General features: G+C 44.5%; 1 protein-coding gene across 4 annotated transcripts in view; it reads left to right on the plus strand.

The window, feature by feature from the left end:
• The window catches only part of UBR3 (ubiquitin protein ligase E3 component n-recognin 3), a 1605611-nt gene that overhangs the window by 405251 nt on the left and 1176116 nt on the right, over positions 1-24244 (plus strand). For all 4 annotated transcript variants that reach the window (XM_069225311.1, XM_069225312.1, XM_069225313.1 and 1 more), the window contains exon 13: positions 7603-7692. In XM_069225311.1, coding sequence (XP_069081412.1) covers positions 7603-7692 — 90 coding nt within the window. The remainder of the gene's footprint in view (positions 1-7602; positions 7693-24244) is intronic.

The following is a 24244-nucleotide window of genomic DNA, read 5'->3' on the forward strand; positions in this document are numbered from 1 at the left end:
CGCATGGGCGTCGACTCCATCTTAGATTGTTTTCTTTCCGCCATCGGGTTCGGACGTGTTCCTTTTCGCTCCGCGTTTCGGTTCGGAAAGTTAGTGAAAATCTCGGAAAATGCGACGGTGTTGTTTGGGTTCGTTATTGGGTTAGTTACAACAGATCGACACAGAATTTTGAAGAGCTCCGACGGCCCTTCGGGGTTTTTGATTCCCCTGCGGGGCCTGGTCGGCCCGACCACGTGCGTCTTCAATGCTAATGGAACGGACCCCATTCCGCTTCCGCCCCGAATGTCACAAGTATCCTTATACAGATCAGCATCTGGTTTGTAATTTGTGTTTGTCTCCAGAACACAGGGAGGATACCTGTGAGGCCTGTCGAGCGTTTCGGTCCAGAAAGACCTTAAGGGACCGACGAGCAAGAAGACTACAGATGGCGTCGGTGCCGACAGGACAAAAACACGTGGAGGAAGAAGAGGAAACCTTCTCCATCGAGGATTCGGACTCGGAAGAGGTCAACCCTGAACAGACGCCGAAAACCGTGAGTAAGACGTCGATACACAAAACTCACGCAAAGACCACTAAAGCCCAGGGGACGCCACCGCCGGCAGGCCATGGCTTAACCCGAAAAATAGGTGACCGAGCATCGGCACCGAAAAAGGGCATGCATGTGTCGAAGCCATCCGACTCCGGTTGAGATACCGGCACAGAGCAGACTCAACACCGGGTCAGAGCAATCTCAGCACTGAGAGAGCGGCACCGAAATAAGTCAGCATCAAGAGATCACTATGCCGAAGAGCAAAAAAGTGTCATCGGAACCGAAAAAAGCAGCCGAAAAGGTTTCGGTACCGAAACATCCGGCATCGGAACCGAAAGCAAGTTCCTACACAGAGGAACAAGGCCTGTCCTCACAAATGCAAACATATAGATTTGGACAGGAGCTAGAGACAATGGAGCCAGATTACACCCAAAGAAGGCTCCACATTCAAAAGGAGACAGGGAAGATAAAGTACTCTCCCTCCAATACGAATGAAACGGAAACTTGCCTTCCAAGAGAAAGACAAGCAGCCACAGGCAAAGGTGGCAAGACGAGTAACCCCGCCACCATCTCCACAACGCTCTCCACAACCATCACCAGTAGCCACTCCACCAATGATGCAGTCCCCAACTCATACAGGGATGAGTCAGGGTGATCCAGACGCGTGGGATCTTTATGATACGCCAGTGTCAGATAACAGTCCTGACTGTTATCCAGCTAGACCGTCACCACCTGAGGACATTACCGCCTACACACAGGTGGTGTCAAGAGCAGCGGCGTTTCATAATGTCAGCCTGCATGCAGAGCCAATTGAAGACGACTTTCTATTTAACACACTGTCGTCCACACATAGCCAGTACCAGAGCCTCCCCATGCTACCTGGAATGCTAAAACACTCCAAACAAGTGTTTGAGGAGCCTGTGAAAGGAAGGGCCATAACTCCAAGGGTTGAGAACAAATATAAACCGCCACCAACAGACCCTGTGTACATCACACAACAGTTAACCCCAGACTCAGTGGTAGTAGGGGCAGCACGCAAAAGGGCAAACTCACACACCTCAGGAGATGCACCACCTCCAGACAAAGAGAGTCGTAAGTTCGACGCGGCGGGGAAAAGAGTGGCGGCACAAGCAGGCAACCAATGGCGCATTGCCAACTCACAGGCCTTGTTGGCGAGATATGATAGGGCTCATTGGGATGAAATGCAACATTTTATAGAACATTTGCCCAAGGAGTTCCAAAAGAGAGCACAACAAGTGGTGGAGGAAGGACAGAGTATCTCGAACAATCAGATACGGTCAGCAATGGATGCAGCAGACACAGCTGCTAGGACTGTAAATACAGCAGTAACAATAAGGAGACATGCATGGCTGCGTACATCTGGATTCAAGCCGGAAATACAACAAGCTGTGCTGAATATGCCATTTAACGGACAGCAGTTGTTTGGGCCGGAGGTGGACACTGCTATCGAAAAACTTAAAAAGGACACAGATACGGCCAAAGCCATGGGCGCACTCTACTCCCCACAGAGCAGAGGCACATTTCGGAACTCACAGTTTCGAGGGGGGTTTCGAGGACAAAGCACAGAACCCACAACCTCACAAACAAGACCCACTTATCAGAGCCAATACCAGCGGGGAAGTTTTCGGGGACAATATAGAGGGGGACAGTTCCCAAAGACTAGAGGGAAGCTCCAAAGTCCCAAAACTCCACAAAATAAACAGTGACTTTGATGTCACAAATCCCCAACACATAACACCAGTGGGGGGGGAGACTAACCAAGTTCTACAAAAACTGGGAGGAAATAACAGACACGTGGGTCCTAGCCATTATCCAGCATGGTTATTGCATAGAATTTCTAGAATTCCCTCCAAATGTCCCACCGAAAACACACAACATGTCAAAACAACACATGGATCTTCTACAACTGGAGGTCCAAGCGTTGTTGCAAAAAGATGCAATAGAGTTGGTACCGATTCATCAGAGAGGAAGAGGAGTTTACTCACTGTACTTTCTCATACCCAAAAAAGACAAAACTCTAAGACCTATATTAGATCTCAGAACATTAAATATCTACATCAAATCAGATCACTTTCACATGGTGAAACTGCAGGACGTAATCCCATTGCTCAAACAACAAGACTACATGACAACACTAGACCTAAAGGATGCGTACTTCCATATACCGATACATCCTTTACACAGAAAATACTTAAGGTTTGTATTCCAAGGGGTACATTACCAATTCAAAGTGTTGCCATTCGGGATAACAACTGCGCCAAGAGGTTTTACAAAATGCCTGGCAGTAGTGGCTGCTCATATCAGAAGGCAGCAAATACATGTGTTCCCGTACCTAGACGATTGGTTAATAAAAACCAACATGCAGGAACGGTGCTCACAACACACAAAGTATGTCATAGAAACCCTTCACAGACTAGGTTTCTCACTCAGCTACAACAAGTCACACCTTCTGCCATGTCAAATACAACAATACTTAGGAGCAACCATCAACACAACAAAAAGGATTGCCACTCCAAGTCCACAAAGGGTACAGGCATTTCACAATGTAATACAGGCCATGCACCCAAAACAAAAAATGCAAGCCAAGATAGTGATGAAACTACTAGGCATGATGTCCTCATGCATAGCCATTGTCCCAAACGCAAGATTGCACATGCGGCCCTTACAACAGTGCCTAGCATCGCAATGGTCACAGGCACAGGGTCAACTTCAAGATCTAGTGTTGACAGACCGCCAAACATACACCTCGCTTCAATGGTGGAACACTATAAATTTAAACAAAGGGCGGCCTTTTCAAGACCCAGTGCCTCAGTACGTAATAGCAACGGATGCCTCCATGATAGGGTGGGGAGCACACCTCAACCAACACAGCATCCAAGGACAATGGGACACTCAACAGAGACAGTTTCACATAAATCACTTAGAACTACTGGCAGTATTTCTAGCGCTGAAAGCATTTCAACCTATGATAATCCACAAACACATTCTTGTCAAATCAGACAACATGACAACGATGTATTATCTGAACAAACAAGGAGGAACACACTCAACACAGTTGTGTCTCCTAGCACAGAAAATATGGCATTGGGCGATTCACAACCACATTCGCCTAATAGCGCAATTCATTCCAGGAATTCAGAACCAGCTAGCAGATAATCTCTCTCGGGATCACCAACAGATCCACGAATGGGAGATTCAGCCCCAAATACTAAACTCTTACTTCCAAAGATGGGGAACACCACAAATAGACCTATTTGCAACAAAAGAAAATGCAAAAACTTCGCATCCAGGTACCCACAAGATCAGTCTCAGGGAATGCGTTATGGATGAGCTGGTCAGGGATATTTGCATACGCTTTTCCCCCTCTCCCACTCCTTCCATATCTAATAAACAAATTGAGTCAAAACAAACTCAAACTCATACTAATAGCACCAACTTGGGCAAGACAACCTTGGTACACAACACTACTAGACCTCTCAGTAGTGCCTCATGTCAAACTACCAAACAGACCAGATCTGTTAACTCAACACAAACAACAGATCAGACACCCAAATCCAGCATTGCTGAATCTAGCAATTTGGCTCCTGAAGTCTTAGAATTAGGACATCTAGACCTTACACAGGAATGTATGGAGGTCATAAAACAAGCTAGAAAACCAACCACAAAACATTGCTATGCAAATAAGTGGAAAAGATTTGTTTATTACTGCCATAATAAACAATTTCAACCCTTACACGCATCTGCTAAAGACATCATCAGCTACCTACTGCACTTACAAAAGTCAAAGCTAGCTTTTTCATCCATTAAAATACATCTCACCGCAATTTCAGCTTATCTGCAAATTACGCATACAACTTCTCTATTTAGGATCCCAGTCATAAAGGCTTTTATGGAGGGCCTGAAAAGAATTATCCCACCAAGAACACCACCAGTTCCTTCGTGGAACCTCAACATTGTCTTAACACGGCTCATGGGTCCACCGTTAGAACCCATGCACTCATGTGAGATACAATATTTAACATGGAAAGTAGCTTTTCTAATTGCCATCACATCTCTAAGAAGAGTAAGTGAAATACAAGCATTTACCATACAAGAACCCTTTATTCAAATACACAAGCATAAAGTAGTTTTAAGAACAAATCCTAAGTTCTTACTAAAAGTCATATCACCGTTCCACTTAAATCAAACAGTAGAACTACCAGTGTTCTTTCCAGAACCAGATTCTGTAGCTGAAAGATCACTACATACATTAGACATCAAAAGAACATTAATGTACTACCTTGACAGAACAAAACAAATTTGAAAAACAAAACAACTGTTCGTTGCTTTCCAAAAACCTCATACAGGAAATCCAATATCCAAACAAGGCATTGCAAGATGGATAATTAAATGCATTTAAACCTGTTATCTCAAAGCAAAAAAAGAACTGCCTATAACACCAAAGGCACACTCAACTAGAAAGAAACGTGCTACCATGGCCTTTCTAGGAAACATTCCAATGACGGAAATATGTAAGGCAGCCACATGGTCTACGCCTCATACCTTTACCAAGCACTACTGCGTGGATGTGTTAACAACACAACAAGCCACAGTAGGACAAGCAGCACTATGAACTTTATTTCAAACAACTTCAACTCCTACAGCCTGAGCCACCGCTTGTGGGAAGATAACTGCTTACTAGTCTATGCAAAGCATGTGTATCTGCAGCTACACATGCCATTGAACGGAAAATGTCACTTACCCAGTGTACATCTGTTCGTGGCATGAGACGCTGCAGATTCACATGCGCCCGCCCGCCTCCCCGGGAGCCTGTAGCCGTCTGAAGTTGATCTTGAACACTTGTAAATTTGTAAATATATTGCTTTAAACCATATTATTTACATACATATTTACTCCATTGCATGGGCACTATTACTATAATACACAACTCCTACCTCACCCTCTGCGGGGAAAACAATCTAAGATGGAGTCGACGCCCATGCGCAATGGAGCCGAAAGGGGAGGAGTCCCTCGATCTTGTGACTCGAAAAGACTTCTTCGAAGAAAAACAACTTGTGACACTCCGAGCCCAACACTAGATGGCGGTATGTGCAAAGCATGTGACTCTGCAGTGTCTCATGCCACGAACAGATGTACACTGGGTAAGTGACATTTTCCATATATATATATATCTATATATATATCAAAACAAGACCCTTTCAGGATTAGAGTGACGCATAAATTATGCAAAATACAAGCAAGAACTCTGGGTAGTTCCCAAATTTAGGTGGAGAGCAGCTCCAATAAGGAGCACTCTACAACGCCAGCGACATTTTAAATTTGCTCACCTTAAATGTCTGTTTATCTAGCAAAGTTTTTATCATTTTACAGCTCGGCAAGGATGACACTGTGTCAATCCTATGCTTAAAGATTTTGCTGTACAAATGGCAAAAGACTTTGTCTTTATCTAGCTCGGCGTGGATATCACTATGCTGATCCTATGCTTAAAAACGTTGCTAGATAAATATTTAAGGTGAGCAAATTTAGAGTGTCGCTGGTGTTGTAGAGTGCTCCTTATTGGAGCTGCTCTCCACCTAAATTTGGGAACTACTCAGAGTTCTTGTGTATATATATATATATATATATATATATATATATATATATATATGTGTGTGTGTGTGTGTATATATGTATATGTATATATATATATATATATATATATGTATGTGTATATATATATATATATATATGTATGTGTGTATATATATATATATATGTATGTGTGTATATATATATATATGTATGTGTGTATATATATATATATGTATGTGTGTATATATATATATGTATGTGTGTATATATATATATGTATGTGTGTGTGTATATATATATATAATAACACCAGATATATTTATCTATTGGGTTGTGTTTTGCTTCCTCCTATTACTACCCATAGCAGAAGGATGTGGGCATTTTACTCGGACATAAATGTAGTGCCCTAAAAACAAAAACCAGTAAAACAGTTTCACAACTATACAATTGAAAGCACTTGACTTAACAGTGATTGCTATTGCTTATATATACTAGGTTGTCATTACAAGTGTACCATATTAATCAATGCTTTTTTTGAAAGGTGTAATATTGTTTCATCAGCGTATACCAGCATGGCTTATTTACTTGTCCTGTTGAAACACAGCACAATTTATTAGAGTAGCAAAATTATATATGTCAATTTTTATGTTAAAACCACACCCCCTGAACTTTGTTAAGAAAATGTTAAGCAGTTGCATCTTACTCAAGAGGGACATTTTGCAAGAAGATTGGTTATTGCTGTTTTTTACAGACTTTCAAAGCAATTGCTTCTGATTTGAGAGGGACATTTAATAAAGTTCCAAAAGGCTGCAGTCTTGTTAAAGACTTCACACTGTTTTTTTCTGACTGAAAAGGTACATAAGGTAACTGTAGATATGTAAAAGGCCAGACCCATTGGATTTGCCATTGCTTATTTGTCACTTTGCCTTCAGCCTTGCAGTATGTGGAAATGGACAAAGCACAAACAAATCCTCTCTCCCTGTTCAAAGGCTATAAAGCCATTTTATGTGATTTTTCACATAATGTCTGCTGCATATAGTATTTGTGCAAAGCACATTGGATTGGTGCTTGGTATTGCCGATTAATATCTGTGCTTTGTGCATAGTATAGTTACAGTTTAATTTTCTGTGTTGTAAGTTTGAATTTTTAGAAGAATACTCCATAAAACGTTTTAATCGTAATTTCATAGGGTAGGGAATATAATATTGACACCATAAGATGTCATCTGGTTTTGTGTTTAATAGATTACTTGGTAGTCATCACAGGCTTTGACGTGTTGTTGTTGAGTAACAAGTGTGGTAGTTCTAACAGAATGCTGTATAATTTATTGTTCACTGTCTTTATTACTCTTTTGCAGATGTATGCTATCATGGTAAGCCAGAGTAGTTTAGCAAAACATTAGAGCATTTTTCAGTATAAACTGTACAATCCTATATTAACAAGTGTTACTCTTCGAAAAAGTAACTTTACATTTTTTTCAGGCTGTCAAATTTCAAGATATAGATCTAGATTCCATTCTTCCTGACCAGGAAATGCTGATGAAGCTTATGGTTCACCCACTGCAAATTCAGGTATGTTGAACTTTTGTATGTAATATACATAGTAGAAAATCAAACCTGTCCATGAAACAAGAAAAGGTGGCCTCTGGTTCCTTTGTCACCATAAAACCTGCATTGGTGAAGTTAGAACTTGGGGCTTTTAATAATACTTGTAAACACAAAGCTTCATTAGGGGTTGACTGGTGTAGGCTTTGCGCCAGCTCAGATGTAGTGTGATGGCGGTATGCTGATAGAGAGTGTGCCTCCAAAGCATCTTTGGTTGCAAAGATAACACAGAGTGTTACTATGATATACCTTTGCTGGAAAATAATGTTCTATTTTAACCTTGTACTCAATAAAGTAGCTTGTTTATCTTACTCTCTGTGCTGGATAGATGAGCAGTGAATTTGGAAACACTGAGAAAAATGTCATACAACTCATAATGTGAATAGCAACCTTGAACTATTTTATAACCACAGATATTGACAATACACAGCTACCTCCGTTCAGGAAACTTTTTTTGTCTTGTCTGGGTACCTCTTTCTTTCGTGGTACTGCACTGTCAACTCCCAAGCAGGCGGACGGAAAACAGTTTGCTCACATGATCATAGCGTTTACTCATATTAAGTGATGTTACTTTTTGGGGGCAGAAGGGTTGTAAATGCACTTTCTTTGTGACTTAGTGCTCTCAGCTATTTGTAAGGTGCATACATTGCTCATACTTCATTTTGCGTTCTGGAAAACACAGTATGCCACATTAATGATACTCTATGAGGAATTACAATTTACACTAACGAGTCAAACAGTGCGGCAAACCTTCACAGCAAGTTATCATCCACCATATTGTACCATGTTCTTGAGCTTATCAGCGCATCTAGCTGCTCACTGGCACTTTTTACGAAGTGCAGGACCCTGCATTGGCCATCTTACCTCTACAAGCCCAGCAGAGGGATAAAGGTAAGAGCTCCATAATTACAACAGGTGGCTTGCAATGCTTTCTAGTGATTGTCTATATTTGTGTTATATGTAAATATACTGTTTAATCTGTTTGTTCAGCAGCCCGCAAATCATTATGGGTGCAGTCCATCCTCCTTGAAGCCGCAGGCACTCCAAAGGCACCTTGTCTGTTGTCAACTATAACCAGCAACATAGAATGTTCTTGAAACCCAGGCAGTGAATCACCCTGTCATGTAGAACAGGTCATCAGATCTGTGTCCTTCTTTTCCCATGTCCTGCTCACTCTCTCAGCATACCACACCTCACAAGTTTTAATTGAAAGCACTTTGTTGTTGAAATGCTGATCCAACCTAAACTCCTTTGGATCAAATTCTGAAAAAATTCAGCCATTTTTATTTTATGAAACCTGCAATATGAAGGTTTGATCATACTAATAAGAGTTCATTTAAGCCAGTGTTCTGATGTTATTTGTTTCTTCCCCTGGCATACTTTTAATAAAATTCTTCACCAGAGTCTGGGTTCCAGCTCATAGGAGAGTAACATTTACTTTTTTTGTATCTTGTTGACATTTTGCAAAAACGTACTCATGTTTTTCTGCACCTCATGTCTGAGTTCATCAGTAGGATCCATTTCAAACAGCCTTTTCAAGATGTCACCGTTGTGTAGCATCCCAGCCACAAAGTGCTATTTTAACTGTCTGCCCAACTATCATTTAAACAGAATGTTGATTTACAATTGTTCACGCATACCCATCCAGATTTTTACCTTATATCCCATCTTCTCAGCACCTCCTTGAATTTTGTCTTTGTCCTCTTCCTGCTTGCTTCAGTGTTTAATTTTCCTCTTTCCCCTCTATCTACCAGAAGTATATGCACCCTCTTTTTTCTTCCACATGCTCCTTCTGTCTCTTCCTCTGCCTTCCAGGTACGTTATTTCTGTGGCACCTCTGTCTACTTGAGCTTACATCCTGCAGCCGAACTCCAATTTACTTACAATTGGAAAACGAAAACAAACCTGTGATATTAGCAAGCCCAACTTGTACTTTCAGTTAAATTACATTGGACCTTGTGAACACAGAATTCAGGTCACATGCATTGTTTAACAAACTCAAAGCGCCATTCGTTACATTGAATCTTTCAGAAGCTATGCATGTTAATGGTTGTGACTTATTTGAATTTCGTCCCACCTAGTTTCCAGTGGGCCTGCTAACCTTTGTCTCTCTTCTGCAGTGTCCTTTTCATCCTTGTGAGAATTTTACTTCTTTTTTTGTACAGATTAATGCACTGTGTCTCACTTCAAAGTAGTGTTTTGTGACTAAATTGTGCTTTATTTTGTTTTCTAAAGCTCACATCTAGATTTTGTACACAGTTCTTTTGCTCAAGCTGTCTGTATCAGTTAACACTGCTTCAAAGAATCACGTTCATGCACAACAGGACATCTCTTGCTAATACTGTACAGCAGTGTTCCCCAACCCCCGGGCCGCGGACCGGTGCCGGTCCGTGGATCAATCGGCACCGGGCCGCCCCACTGTGGCGGGCGGTAAATGTTTGATAATTTTTCCGTGGCCCGCTTGTCACTCAAACATTTACCGGTCCGCGGCGATAAAAAGGTTGGACAACACTGCTGTACAGGGCACTGCCACACCATCTTTCAGTGTTTTATAAAATATACATGGCACATGCCACTATTGTCAGATTTAATTTATGCAAGAGTTTCTTTGTGGATTACCTCAATGCCCTTTCATTTTATTCTTATACACTGTAGTCTTATTGTGTAGTTGCCAATAATTCAACAATTGTGAATTGTGCTGCATCATGCTTTGCTGGTTTTGAAGTACAGTGTATCTTTTTCCCTGCCTTCCAGTGTTCCAAACCATCATTTCATTCCTGTGTTTAGTTGGTCATGTTAGAACACTACATATACATGGCTCAAGCATACCTTTATCGCACCACTTGTTCATCCTTGAACAGAGGCATGTCACTAAACCTGATTATGGAACAGTTGGTTAATAAGCTGGCAACATAACAATATCCATTGGCTTTGATCATACAGTTGCTTTGTTTGTGAGACCTGTTGACCCTGCGCTTACCATCACCTTCTTCCTGCACTCACTATTGTGTTTGACATTGGGCTAGCTATCAAAAACAACCTTCAATGTATAATTTGAGACATTATCACAAGACACATCATCACTGTTCTAGGGCCGAGTGTTCTCCTCCCCTAGCTGGGGCTGCAAACTATCATCTCTCATACATTATTTTAAGATAATTTAATCAAGTCTTACGTCAACCAGAAAGTGACACTTGGTTTGTTGTTTTCTTCTGTACAATGTTTTTACATTGACTTTTTTTTGTAAGCAGTTTGACATTCAGGCCCACTTGCTCAATTCATTGTTATGGTCAGTCTTCACAAACTGTTGAGGTTAAACAGTATCCTGTATGGGTTTGTTTTGTACTGTACAATTATTATTATTATTATTATTTTTTTAAGGACATTCACCCTGGTTTTGAAACCAGAAGCTTTCACAGGCAATGCAAATATGTTATATTAGTTCACATCTTAATGTTATATTTGTACGCCATTTTTCAACGCTTCATGTTTTCTAGAATGTAAATGTAGAGCAAAATGTTTCCAAATAACATATACACTCTTTATTATGTTTCTTGTTGCATTTCCTTGTGTTGTGGAGTGACAATAATAAAAGCCTCTTGGGTGGGCAAATTGGAGGGCTACATTGGCATTATTTACTTTGACTTTTCCCCACATATTTAGCTGATATTGTACTTGAGCCCAGCTTGATTCATTTCAGCCCTCCGCGTATTGTTTTGCTGTCCATTTCTGATGTTCCAGTTAACAGCACCATTGCCGTTACAGTTTTGACACTTTCACATAGATTGTCAAAAGGCTTTAAAGCCTGACACAGTTAGTAGACACTGTGGTGGTATTGTGAATGACCATACCAAGACAATAACATTATAACAAAGGGGACTCATGCAATGGCAAGGTGAATTGCAGATAATGCTTTCATTAAGAGCAACCATGGAACAACACATATCTGCTTACTGCGGTGGTGCTTGGCTAAGGGGATTTATTTGCTCCCACTTCTAAAATGTAAGTTAACTGCCAAAATACATGTACTGAAAGCTATCCTAGGTCAGGCTCTGCAGCCCAGTTTGTCCAGATTCCTGCTGTGACCCAACAAAATATTCTTACAGTCAATTCCTCCTACATGGAATGTTCAGGTCAGGCCAATGTAACTTTATGAAACTGCCCTTATCAAAAAACATTCACTGACTAAGAGCAGCACATTCTGTGTGATTTAACGCATGCATTGTAGTAGGAATATAATGGCATATTATGAAGTCAGTGTTTAAATTGAGGTTAATTCTACAAATCAAGGTATAAACACATGCCATTAGGTGCAGTGGATAATTGTTTTTGTATGTGAGGATTAGAAATGTAATGGGACAACCTGATAGAGTAATGGAAACACCTGGGATGGATACATGCAACTATGTTACTATGTTATCTTTATTTAAAAAAAAAAAAAAGCTTCCAAAGGATAGAAGCAGCAGCCATTTCCAAGTCTAATAGTGTGGCTCAGGAGATTTTTGTCCTTCTCCCCACTCTTTTGGGTGAGTATATAGTGACTGCAGAAGCCTATGAAGATATATTCAGGGAGAAAAACATATGTCCTCCCCAAGGATGCCCATGGGAAGACAGAGTACACCAAAACTGGTGATAAATACAAAGTGCCATTAAGAATTAAGTCAGGTAAAATTTCAGGTGGGAGCCCATCTACAGTGTCTGTGAAAGTTGAGCAATTTAACTTACTACTTTAAGACCATATCGTTGTGTTGAAGTTGACAGAACATGTTTTTTCAACTAATATCTGGTTGTCTTAAATTTGAGGTTACATGCTTTAATTGTGAAGTTTTTTTAAAGTTTGGTCGCATTTTGGTGATCTTGCACAAGATCAAATGTGTGTAAAGAACAAAGGTAGTACACAAACTTTGCATGCCATCCGGTCTTTAGAAGGTACATCTTGATTGTATAGTTTGGGCATAAGCCCATGATCTGCTCATAAGTGTCAAAAACGGCCAGATTGAAATGCTAAAAAAATTGTCCCACGCTAAACAGACTATTGAAATATCTACTGCTGCCAGGCACTACCCCTGTGATGTTAGAATTATACACAAAAGGTGTCTGGAGCATTTGTGGTGGCTTCTCCCAGCTAAAAAAGGCTGGCGGTATAACACGTATGTTCACAGGAAGATGTGCATTAGTCTTTTTTGGTTAGAGCCACTAAATCCCACTCTTCAAAAATCCCACTCACCATTCTACACATTGCAAGTGTCTTAGTTGGCCATGTCTCCAAAGAAAAAGGAATGCAGCCAGTCTCAAACATCCCTTCCCCCTTCTCTCAGAAGCTTCATGATGGTGGTCTTTGAAGTAGAGGTCATTAGGGCAGTTGCCTCTGCTACATGAATATTCCTATCTCAGGTCCCTGACAATCTACTGGGCTCACTCTTTAGTATGTGAGAATGAGAGCAGGGACAGTCTTACCCTGGATCTCAGCTCGCCCGCAAAATTTCCAGGGTGATTGGTGCCAGAAATATTGCCTTGCCCTCTGCAGTGTCTTGTCTTAAGTAGTGTTTCAGTGGCTTTTTTTTCTTAAGGAGCCAGGGTTGCAAATACTCCTTTTATATCATGTTCTCCAGAATAGCCGGTTTGCAAGGGTGGCATGGTTGGATTCATTGTCTGCCATGCAGGTGCCCCTTTGACCATTCATCATTGATTCTCCAGTGGTATATCTTCTTATGATGCAGGACTGGCCAAGTATATCCTGTTTTCTGACTTTTTAAAAAGAGCTGCAGGTTAGTAAATGCTTGTGGGAAAGGCTTTAACTCCAAAGTACTATTGATCAGTGTCAGTGTAGCAAGCTGGCCTGTAGTGATCACCTATGTTGTTATCACCCTATACCAGGTCAAGGTATCCACTCTTAGTGAGGTATAGACGGTGTCTAGGAAGCCAGGGCTCTCTAGAGGTAGCTGTGGATGAGCAGCCAAGACGTATCTAGAAGGTATGCAAAGCTTATGCAATACCACTACAGCCACACAGCACCTACACACATGAAAGAACCACACAGTGTTACAAAATAAAGGTACTATATTATGGTAACACAAATACTAAAATGCTGTATAGGCAATCCTCCGCTAGAAGGTGAGTAAACACACTATTATATACACATTAGAAGTCAGGGATTGGCATAAAAAGCAATAGAAAACAGTGAAATAACAGAAAATAATGGAGACCCCAGGGGGGAGACCAAACCGTATACTAAATAAGTGGAATGCGAGAGGCAGCCCCTCCCACCCCCTAGGAAGTGGAATCTGTAGAGGGGAACTGGAGGAACTAGGAACCCCAAAAGTTAAGTACTAGGGTGCCCTAAGCGTCCAGGAGAGAAGAGGTAAGTACTTGGTTTTTCCCCAAAGCCACAGGTCAAGACAGGGTATGTTGACGTTGAGGACACACACAACATTGACACATAGGCATAGATCGAAGTCGAAGAGCAGGTCCACGTCGAGAAGGCGGTGGAGATCAACGTCAAGGAGCAGATCAATGTCGAGGCATCATAGGAGGTCGACGTTGAGGAGTTATTTTACGTCTAGGAAATGTCGGAGGAAGAGAAGATGCATTTCTTTGTCACCAGGATCTGCGTATTCTAGGATATATTCTCCATCCACACCTATAGTCTTGCCAGACTCTCCTTCACCACCTCCTCTACCTCCGCCTCCTCTACCATCACCACTGCCTCCCTTTACCATCATCACCTCCTCCGCTGCCTTCAGTGCCACTGCCATGGGTTCCAACACTTCCTACAGGACTACCTCGTCCAAGACAAGATCACATTCCATAAGGAGCCATCGTTCACACCACAGATGCCATAGATCACGGCATTCGCCGTCAAGATGATCTCATCATTGCAGCCAATCACATAGTTCAAGCTCTCAACATCATTTCAGGTACACGTCCTTCACTTCTACAGGGCACTGTGCGCCTACCCTTACAGACTCTCTGCCACCCAGAGTCTCCCCAGTGGATGATATTACGACCTTTCAAGAGGTCTTAGTGAGAGGAGCAGCAAAATTAAATATCCAAATGTCGGTACCTGCACCTTTGACATCGGTGATATTTGAGACGTTTTACCAATGAACAGCGTCCAGACCGCTCCTTACTTTAGTACCAGGCCTCCCGGAACCGGCAATGGAACACTTTATGACGCCGGCCTCAGCCAAGTCTGCTCCGTCAGACTACAAAAGGCGGCCACCTGAGCAGGATCCACTCTTTTTCCGTTCAGACCCACCTCCGGAGTGGGTAGACATGATGGCAACAGAGAAACACTATGCAACTATTCCTGCCTCTTCGGTGCCACCAGATAAAGAGAGTAAGAAGCTGGTTTCTGTGGCAGTGCTGCAACTTTTGTGAAAGCTGCAAGTGCAGCTGCCTTTCTTGGCAGATACAATAGGGCATTGTGGGAATCTGTCCAGAAGTTTGCCAAAGACCTGCCAACAGACAAATGGGGAGATTATCTGGAAATGGTTAGCGAGGGTTTGATGGTCTCAAACCAGATCATATATACCGCTACCAACTCCTCTGTTCTAGCGGTTCATGAATATTGCTATGATGTGGCCCTCCGCATAATTGCTTGGCTCCGGTTCACATATCTGAAACCAGAGTCACAACAACAGGTTACAAATCTGCCCTTTTCAGGTTACACTCGCTTTGGCAAACCCACAGATGACAAAATGACTCGGATGAAATCCTAAATGGACACCCTTAAGGCGGTTGGCCTTGAAACGAGGAACAGAGAAATTCATTTAAGCCTTATCAGATGCGATACTACCCTCAGAGAGTTCAAACCCTTCACTGGTGTCAAGGCCGACGGTAACAACAGCAGTGACACTGTGCGCAGCAACGAAGGCAGCCTAGGGGAAGAGCCTCACAACAACCAGCACAAGGAGGTAAGCCTACAACAGGCGCAAAACCTTGAATGATTCCTTCCCCTCATACGTTTGGAGGATTTTTCACTTTGTAGCAAAGTGACAAGAAAAAAACTTGGGTACTGAATATTATTCTGCATGGATACTATCTCAGGTTCATAAGTCCTCCGACTGTACCACCAAAAACATCAATCACCATCTGAAGGTGCTGAGATCAGAAGTCAACATTTTGCTTCAGAAACATGTGGTGGACAATGTTTCTCACTATCAAGGGGAACAGGCATTTATTCCAGATATTTTCGGGTACAGAAGAAAAGGCAGGAATGAGTTAAGACCCATTTTCGACCTGAAATTTGACAACAAATGGATTTGACAAGAAAAGTTCCAGATGCTGGCCTCACCTATACCCACCTACACCAGGGGGATTGGCTCTGCTCCGTTGACCTCCACGATGCTTATTTTCACCTACCAATTGCAAGAAAACATCAGAAGTTCTTGAGGCTTGTGGAGGGACAGGGCCACTCTCAGTACCAAGTGCTTCCATTTGGCCTAAAGTCAGCACCCAGAACATTCTCTAATTCATTGCAGTCGTGGCTGCCCACCTCAGGAAACAGTGTCTCTTCTTCTATCCATACCAAGACGATTGGCTAATAAAGATGTCAACTTTTCAAGAATCCCAGCTTCATAATAACTGGGAATGTGATCTCCTCCAATGATTGTGGTTTCATGTCAACCACAGCAAGTCACAACCAACCCCGGTTCAGACCTTTCATTATTTGGGAGCCTCCATCAACACCGTTCAAGCAAATGTGTATCCTTTAGAGGCTTATCGATCCTCCAGAAATGTCTCTTTTTCATGAAATCTTTAATCCCAAGGTGAGGACTGTCTCATCCCTCCTCAGCTCAATGGTGTCCTGGATTTTCCTCACTTCGAATGCCTGTCTCCACATAAGGCACCTCCAAGAATGCCTTGACGATCAGTGGGATCAACTAACTGGCAATTGGGAAGACAGGATTGAACTGTCCCTTCATACAAATCATTCCCTGAAATGGTGGTGCTCCCCTGCTAAACTGCTTCAAAGAATGACTTTTCAGCAACAGTTTCCTTCTCAGATGATAGGGACTGATGCATCACTACAGGGTTGGGGAGCCCACGTAGATCATCTGAAAATTCAAGGTGTGTGGTCTCTGAGGGAGATGACATATCACATCAACCTCTGGGTGGTTCATTTAACTCTCAAAGCCTTCCACCTGTCATTCAGGTTACAGACCCTGCTTGTTCAGACTGACAATACAACCACCATGTACCACCTCAACAGACCGGGGGAACGAGGTACAGGCCTTGCCAGGAAGATGTTATTCTTCCATACATAGTCCTTTTGACAAAATCTGGCTTGCAATTCTCTTTTATAAAAGTTCACCTGGCAGCCATTAATGCCTACAGAAAATGTTCTTCACAAACCTCTTTTTTTTAAATCCCCATCATCAAGGATTTTCTAGAAGGCTTGAAGAAGGTGTTCCCTCCCATAAAGCATCCTTCACCTCCCTGGGAGCTTAACATTGTTCTCTCTCGTCTTATGCAGGATTCCTTTGAGCCTATTCACAAAGCTTCCTTGCAACACCTTTCTTGGAAAACAGCTGGCCTTAATCCAGTAACATCAACTCGCAGAGTTAGAGAGATCCAAGTTGTTTGTTCTCATGAACCATACACAGTGTTCCACTCTAACAAAATGGTTGAGAACTCGCCTGAAATTCCTCCCTAAGGTTTTTTCGGACTTCCATGTCAACCAGACCATATCTTGACCTACATTCTTTCAGAATCCCTGTAGTCCAGCTGAAAGAAATCTTCATTCTCTGCATGTGAGAAGAGTTTTGACGTTCTACCTCGATAGGACGTGAGACATCTGTAGATCAAACCAATAGTTTATTAATTATGGTCCGGTCTGTACAAGCTTAGCCTCTTCTAAACAATCCACCTCCCAATGGATAGTTTGCCTGTATCCTGTTGTGCTAACAAGACACTATCAACTAAACCTAAAGCACACTCCATTAGAGGTAAAGCAGCTACAGATATCCCAGATATTTGCAAAGCAGCGACATGGAGATCTGTCCATACATTTACTAAACATTACTGCCTGGATTCTGATGCCAGAGCAGACAGTCTCTTAAAAATCGGTTTGCTTAAAATTCAACAAAGTTACCCTCTCTGTCCTCTCCACTGCTGTAATTAGGGATGGGCTTGCTACTCTATTCAGTGCTTATGACTATAAATGGAAATCCCCTATGAGAGAAGAAATAATTTCTTACCTGTAACTCCTGTTCTCTCGTAGGGGAATTCCCATTATAGTCATAAGCAACTTTCCCTCCTCTCCATTGGAGTGGACAGCAGTAACCAGTAGACCGATATATTACACACGCCACCTCAAAAAGAACTGAAGCAACTGCCACCTGCTCCACGTGATGGGATACAGCTGGTCTCGGGGTTCTTAAAGATGCAGCCTCTATTTTAACTCCTGTAATGGCAGCCTATGGGGCTACACTGCCCTGTCTTACTTCATCTCTCTATTCTAACAAAAAAGGGTTTGTCAAAGACATTTATGCTGTTTTATAAACCAACATGAAATTATATACATAATCTCTTGCCCCCCCTTTTTTAGTACAATATGAATAAGTGGACCATTGCAGCCTGTTACTATAGGCTGCATAATATTTTTCACTCAAGTGACTCTGCAGGCCTTCCCAAAGAAAGACGAACATCTGCACTTAAGAAGATATATTGTGAAAAAGTGCTCCGAGGTCCCCGCATGTGGGTGGGCCTATAATGGAAATTCCCCTACGAGAGAACTGGAGTTACAGGTAAGAACTATTCCTTTCTAGTGTCAGCCTGTCTTGGTGACCATAGAAATATGTGTTGTTTGTCAGAATATTGTGGTACATTTGTATTTTAAGTATGTGTTTTACAATGAAATCCTTTAGGCCTGTTGGTTGGTAGTGGATTGATATAAGATTAGTCGGAATTAGGGTAAGAACATGTCAGTTGGGCCTATATGTTGCACTTCTATGTTGCATATTACAATTGACTGGTTTGAAAAAACAGAAATCGAGAGAGAAAGTTGCTGTAAAGAGATTGCAAAGGCTCTGCAGTGGTGGTTGTGATTGGGTCCGCCTCATATCCCTCCTCCCTCCCACCAGAGCTCACAGTGGTGCCTGATGCATCTCTTCCGGGTTGTTGTGGCCATTTGGGAGAGGTGTTAATCTCCGGTGGAGTCCCATCTCTACATCACCCTTCTGGAGCTAAGGACCATCCTTTTGGCGTTGAAAGCCTTTCTTCCATCCATCAAAGAGAGGCTGGTACAGGTGCTCACGGACAAAACCACCACCATGTGATACTGCAACAAAGAGAGCGGGTGGGTTAAGGGGGATGGGTTATGGACTCTGTACCAGGAAGCCATGTGCCTCTGATATTGGGTGGACCACCAAGGAATATTCCTGGTGGTGAACCACCTGGCTGGATCATTGAATGCCAGAGTGGATGAGCTCAGCCATCTGCACCTAGCAGATCATGAATGGTAGTAACACCCGTAGGTGGTGCAGGGTTGCTTCTGCCAATGGGGAGAACCTTGGCTCAATCTGTTCGCCAACACCATGATACACACTATCAGTATTTCTGCTGGTTGGAGTTTCCAAGATGTCTGTCACCCGGCGTTCCGCCTCCATTCAGGACTGCTGTACGCCATCCCACCAATATCACTCCTGCTTTAAGTACAACAGAAGATCAGGACAGAATGGATCCAGGTCATCTTAGCGGCTCAGGATTGGCCACCGAGAGTATAATATTCAGAACTTCTGATGGATACAACTACCTGTGGATTCCTCACCTAATGAATGAATACTCCCATGGCGCCAGCATTCGACGGAAATCTTCTTCCTAGCTTCTGCACGTCGACGAGGACGTCACTCTAGCCTACGCGACGCCGTCTGACGTCATACAGGCAATAAGAGGTCCTCGCCGAGGGTCAGTTCCCTTTTTTCCGTGCATTCGAAACGGTTATCTTCGAGGTAGCTACTGTTACTTTTGTAGTTACAGTGTATTTTCTGCTGCGTAGTTCTTCTCTGCGGTAATAATGTCTCCGAGAAAGTCGGGTTTCAAGCCCTGTCGAGAGTGTGGGGGCAAGATGTCCGTTACAGATCCTCACTCCGACTGTCTATGGTGTTTGAGCTCCGACCACGACGTCGCGACTTGCGATTCATGTCAGCACATGAATACGAAGGCCCTCAAAGAACGTGAGGCTAAACTATTCATGGCGAAGTCGAAGAGAAAGGAAAACCATCACAAAAAGTCTTCTTCGCCAAGGTCTCATCGGCGTCATCGAGACTCCCGGCGCCGGAGAGATTCACGGCGTCATTCCAGCAAGGAGACTCGTTCGAGGTCGCCTTCGGCTCGGCGTCGGAGGACTTGGGAGGTCAGTCCCATGGTCACGCCGCATCCATCGACGCCGTTGCCCTCTCCGGCGTCACCGTCTTCGCCTGGACAGGCGTCTGTGATTGAGGTGATGCAGCCTCTTGTGTTGTCTCCGGCGTCGCAGACGTCGAGGCCGGCGTCGGGGTCGCCTTCGATCCAGGCACCCCAGTATCCGGCTTTTCCCACCCCTGGAGCCGATAGTACCGCATTTCTGAATGCGATGTATACCATCTTTCAACAGATGGCTCCAGGAGGTGCTCTGGCTGGTCCTTCGGGGCCTTTGGCCTTTTCATTGGGTGATCCTGCGCCTCTTCGGCCGGCACCCTTTATGCCCTTTCTCCCTTTTGGGAATGTGGGCTCTGCGCCGGTGTCGGCGCCGGTGGCCGCTCCGGTGGCTTCAGAGGGATTGGCCCCGGAGGTTTCCATCCCGTCGACGTCAGGGTTTCGTCCTGTGACTCCGGTGGGTCCATCGGCTCCAAGATCTCTTCGTCCTGCTCCTTCATCGGCGCCGAAGCTGCCTGTGGCGCCGGACGCGGCGTCGGATGCTTCTGGAGATCGGCGCCGATCTTCGACTTCGGCGGAGGCCATGTCGACTCCGCGTATCGAGCAGAGACTACATTCGAGGAGGCGTGCTCTCCGTCTTTTGGAAGAGCAGGAGTACCAACGGGTCCTGGAGGAAGGAGAGGTTGAGGACTCTGGTGATGGACTGCATGGTCTGGATACGGCCAGTGGGCTGGATACTTCCCCTGAGTGGGACCTTTCATCTCCAGGGGAGTATACGGAGGAGGCTGCTACCTTTCACGCTGTGGTAAGGAAGGCAGCTAACTTTCTGGACCTGCCTTTGCCAGTGGCAGAGGCGAAGCAGAATTTATTGACGGAGGTACTGCATCCGGCCTCTGCTGCAGCGGAGCCTCTCTTGCCGTTTAATGAGGCTTTGCTTGATCCGGTGTTAGAGGTGTGGAAGAAGCCAGTATCTTCCTCGGCAGTTCATAGGGCTGTGGCCAGGAGATATCTAGCTGCACCATCTGACCCTGGCTTTCTTTCTAGACACCCTACGCCAGAGAGCTTGGTGGTGCAAGCCTCCTGTTCATCGAAGTCAGCGCCTGGATCTTTCCCGACGGTGCCTGGAGACAGGGACTCCAAAAAGCTGGATGCACAATCCAAGATAATATTTTCATCTTGCAGTTTGGCGTTGAAGGCCACCAACGCAACTTGCATTCTGGGGAGATACATCCATGCTCTTATGGACGATATTTCATCTTCATTTACGGAGCTTCCCCAGGGACTCTTGGATGTTGTCTCGGACGCCCAGGCTGCCGCAACCCTGATTATCCAGTCTGGGTTGGACACGACTGACTCGGTGGCTAGGGCGATGGGCACGGCTGTGGTGGCAAGGAGACAGGCCTGGCTCCGTAATTCAGGGTTTTCTGCGGACGTGCAGTCGACCCTTTTGGACCTCTCGTTTGATGGGGACAAACTGTTTGGAGCCAAGGCAGATTCGGCCTTGGAGCGATTTAAAGAGAGCAGGGCCACAGCCAAATCGTTAGGGCTACAAGCTCCTTCTTCCTCTGCCTCCTCCAGGTTTTTCAGGAGGTTTCGTGGATTTGGGCGTGGCTCTTCCTCCTCTTCCTTTCGGGGGAGGTTCCAGCAAGCCGCCTCTTCCTACCCCTATAGATCATTTAGAGGGAGAGGTAGGGCCCGCACCAGAGGAGCCTCTCAACAGCACTCTGCCTCTTCCTCGTCCTCTGGAGGGGTGCAGCAGGGAAAGCAGCCTTAGGCTTCCACCATTTCCCACTCACTCCTCTCCTGTAGGGGGAAGGTTACGGCATTTTCTCCACAAGTGGGAGACTATTACAACGGACACTTGGGTTATCAGTATTGTGGGAAAAGGCTACACCCTTCCCTTTCGGGAGTTTCCGCCCCCCCATCCCGCCCCGCCCATCTTATTGTTCAGAAGAACACCTCCTGTTACTAGAACAGGAGGTTCAAGTCCTCCTTTCAAAGGGCGCGGTGGAGTTGGTCCCAGAGCAGGAAAGGGGTCGAGGTTGTTACTCAAGGTACTTCCTGATTCCCAAGAAGGATGGTAGGTTGAGACCGATCCTGGATCTGAGGATCTTGAATTGGTTCCTCAAACAGGAAAAGTTCAAGATGCTGACCCTAGCACAGGTGCTTTTGGCGTTGAACAAAGAAGATTGGAGGGTGTCTGTCGACTTGCAGGACGCTTATTTTCATATCCCGATACTCAAGTCGCACAGGAAGTATCTCCGGTTTGTGGTAGGGTCGCAGCACTATCAGTTTGCGGTCCTCCCGTTTGGTCTTACTTCAGCACCTTGAGTTTTCACGAAGGTGATGTTGGTGGTTGCGGCAGAGCTCAGAAGGAAGGGGATAGCAGTATTCCCTTACTTGGACGACTGGTTGATCAAAGCCAAGTCTCCGGAGCTTGTGTCGCATCATCTGCAGTCAACAACCCAGTTGTTGTTCGACCTGGGCTTTTCGGTGAACGTGCCCAAATCTCACCTAGAGCCCTCTCAGCGCCTCCTGTTCATAGGGGCAGTACTGGATAAAATATTGAATCGAGCCTTTCCTCCGCCTCAGCGGATTCAAGATATTCAGGAATTGGTTCCAATGTTTCGAAATGGAGCGGTAGTTCCAGTCCTCAAGGTCCTTCGTCTGCTCGGTCTGTTTGCCTCCTGCATACTGTTGGTCACGCATGCTCGCTGGCACATGAGGGCTCTTCAGTGGTGCCTCCGAAGGCAGTGGTCTCAACACAAAGGAGATCTAGAAGGTGCGGTCAAGATCTCCAGAGATGCTGCTGTGGACTTGAAGTGGTGGATTGCGAGCAACAATCTTTCACAAGGAAAGCCGTTCGCGCAGTCGCCACCAGTGGCCACGGTCATAACGGATGCTTCCACTCTAGGGTGGGGAGCTCATCTGGGGGATCTGGAGATCAAAGGACTTTGGTCTCCAGAGGAACAGAGGTTTCATATCAATCTGTTAGAGTTACGGGCTGTACGTCTGGCTCTCAAGGCCTTCCTCCCTTCCCTTCGTGGTCAGTCGGTACAGGTCCTGACGGACAATACTACCACGATGTGGTACATAAACAAACAGGGAGGAGTAGGGTCGTACCTTCTCTGCAGAGAAGCTCTTCGACTATGGTCCTGGGCAAAGGACCATCAGATTTGCTTGGTAGCAAATCATCTGGCCGGGGTCTTGAATGTACGTGCGGACAGTCTCAGTCGCCAATTCTCGGCCGACCACGAGTGGCATCTCCATCCAGATCAAGTCCGTTTAATCTTCCAGATGTGGGGGTTTCCTCGGATAGATCTGTTTGCCACTCTGGAGAACGCGCATTGTCTGTTATTCTGCAGCCTCCAGTATCCGGTGCAGGGAGCATTGGGGGACGTGTTTCAGATAACCTGGTGCGACCAGTTGCTTTACGCGTTTCCCCCCATTCCCTTGATTCCTCGAGTGTTGAGGAAGATTCGCCAAGACCGGGCCCAAGTCATCTTAATAGCTCCGGATTGGCCAAGGAGGGTGTGGTACTCCGACCTTCTCCAACTCTCGCTGTGCCCTCCGCTCCGTCTCCCTCTCAGGGCAGACCTCCTCTTGCAGTCGCAGGGGCAGGTTTTACACCCCAACCTCCAGAGTCTACACCTACATGCCTGGAGATTGAACGGGGCAACCTGAGTTCCTTTTCTCTCCCGCCTGATGTAGTGGATGTTATATTAGCAGCCAGGCGACACTCCACTAAATCTATCTACGCTAATAGGTGGTCTAAATTTGTTATGTGGTATGGAGAGAGACAGATTGATCCCTTACATGCTCATCTGTCAGATGTTTTGTCTTTTGCTCTGTCTCTAGCGCAGAAAGGTTGTGCAGTGGCTACCATTAAAGGTTATTTGTCTGCCCTGTCAGCCTTCATTTGTCTTCCAGACCAACCATCGTTATTTAAGTCCCCTATTGTTCTCAGATTCTTGAAAGGTCTTCTAAATAAATATCCTCCAAAGCCATTCGTTATGCCTCAATGGGATTTGTCCTTGGTCCTGACTTTCCTTATGGGGTCCCCTTTTGAGCCTATGCATTCTTGCCCTTTAAGGTATTTAGTTATTAAAACAGTCTTCCTGGTGGCTATAACATCTGCAAGGAGAGTGAGTGAGTTGCA

This window comes from Pleurodeles waltl, chromosome 3_1, assembly GCF_031143425.1.
Source record: "Pleurodeles waltl isolate 20211129_DDA chromosome 3_1, aPleWal1.hap1.20221129, whole genome shotgun sequence".
Classification (NCBI taxonomy): Eukaryota; Metazoa; Chordata; class Amphibia; order Caudata; family Salamandridae; genus Pleurodeles; species Pleurodeles waltl.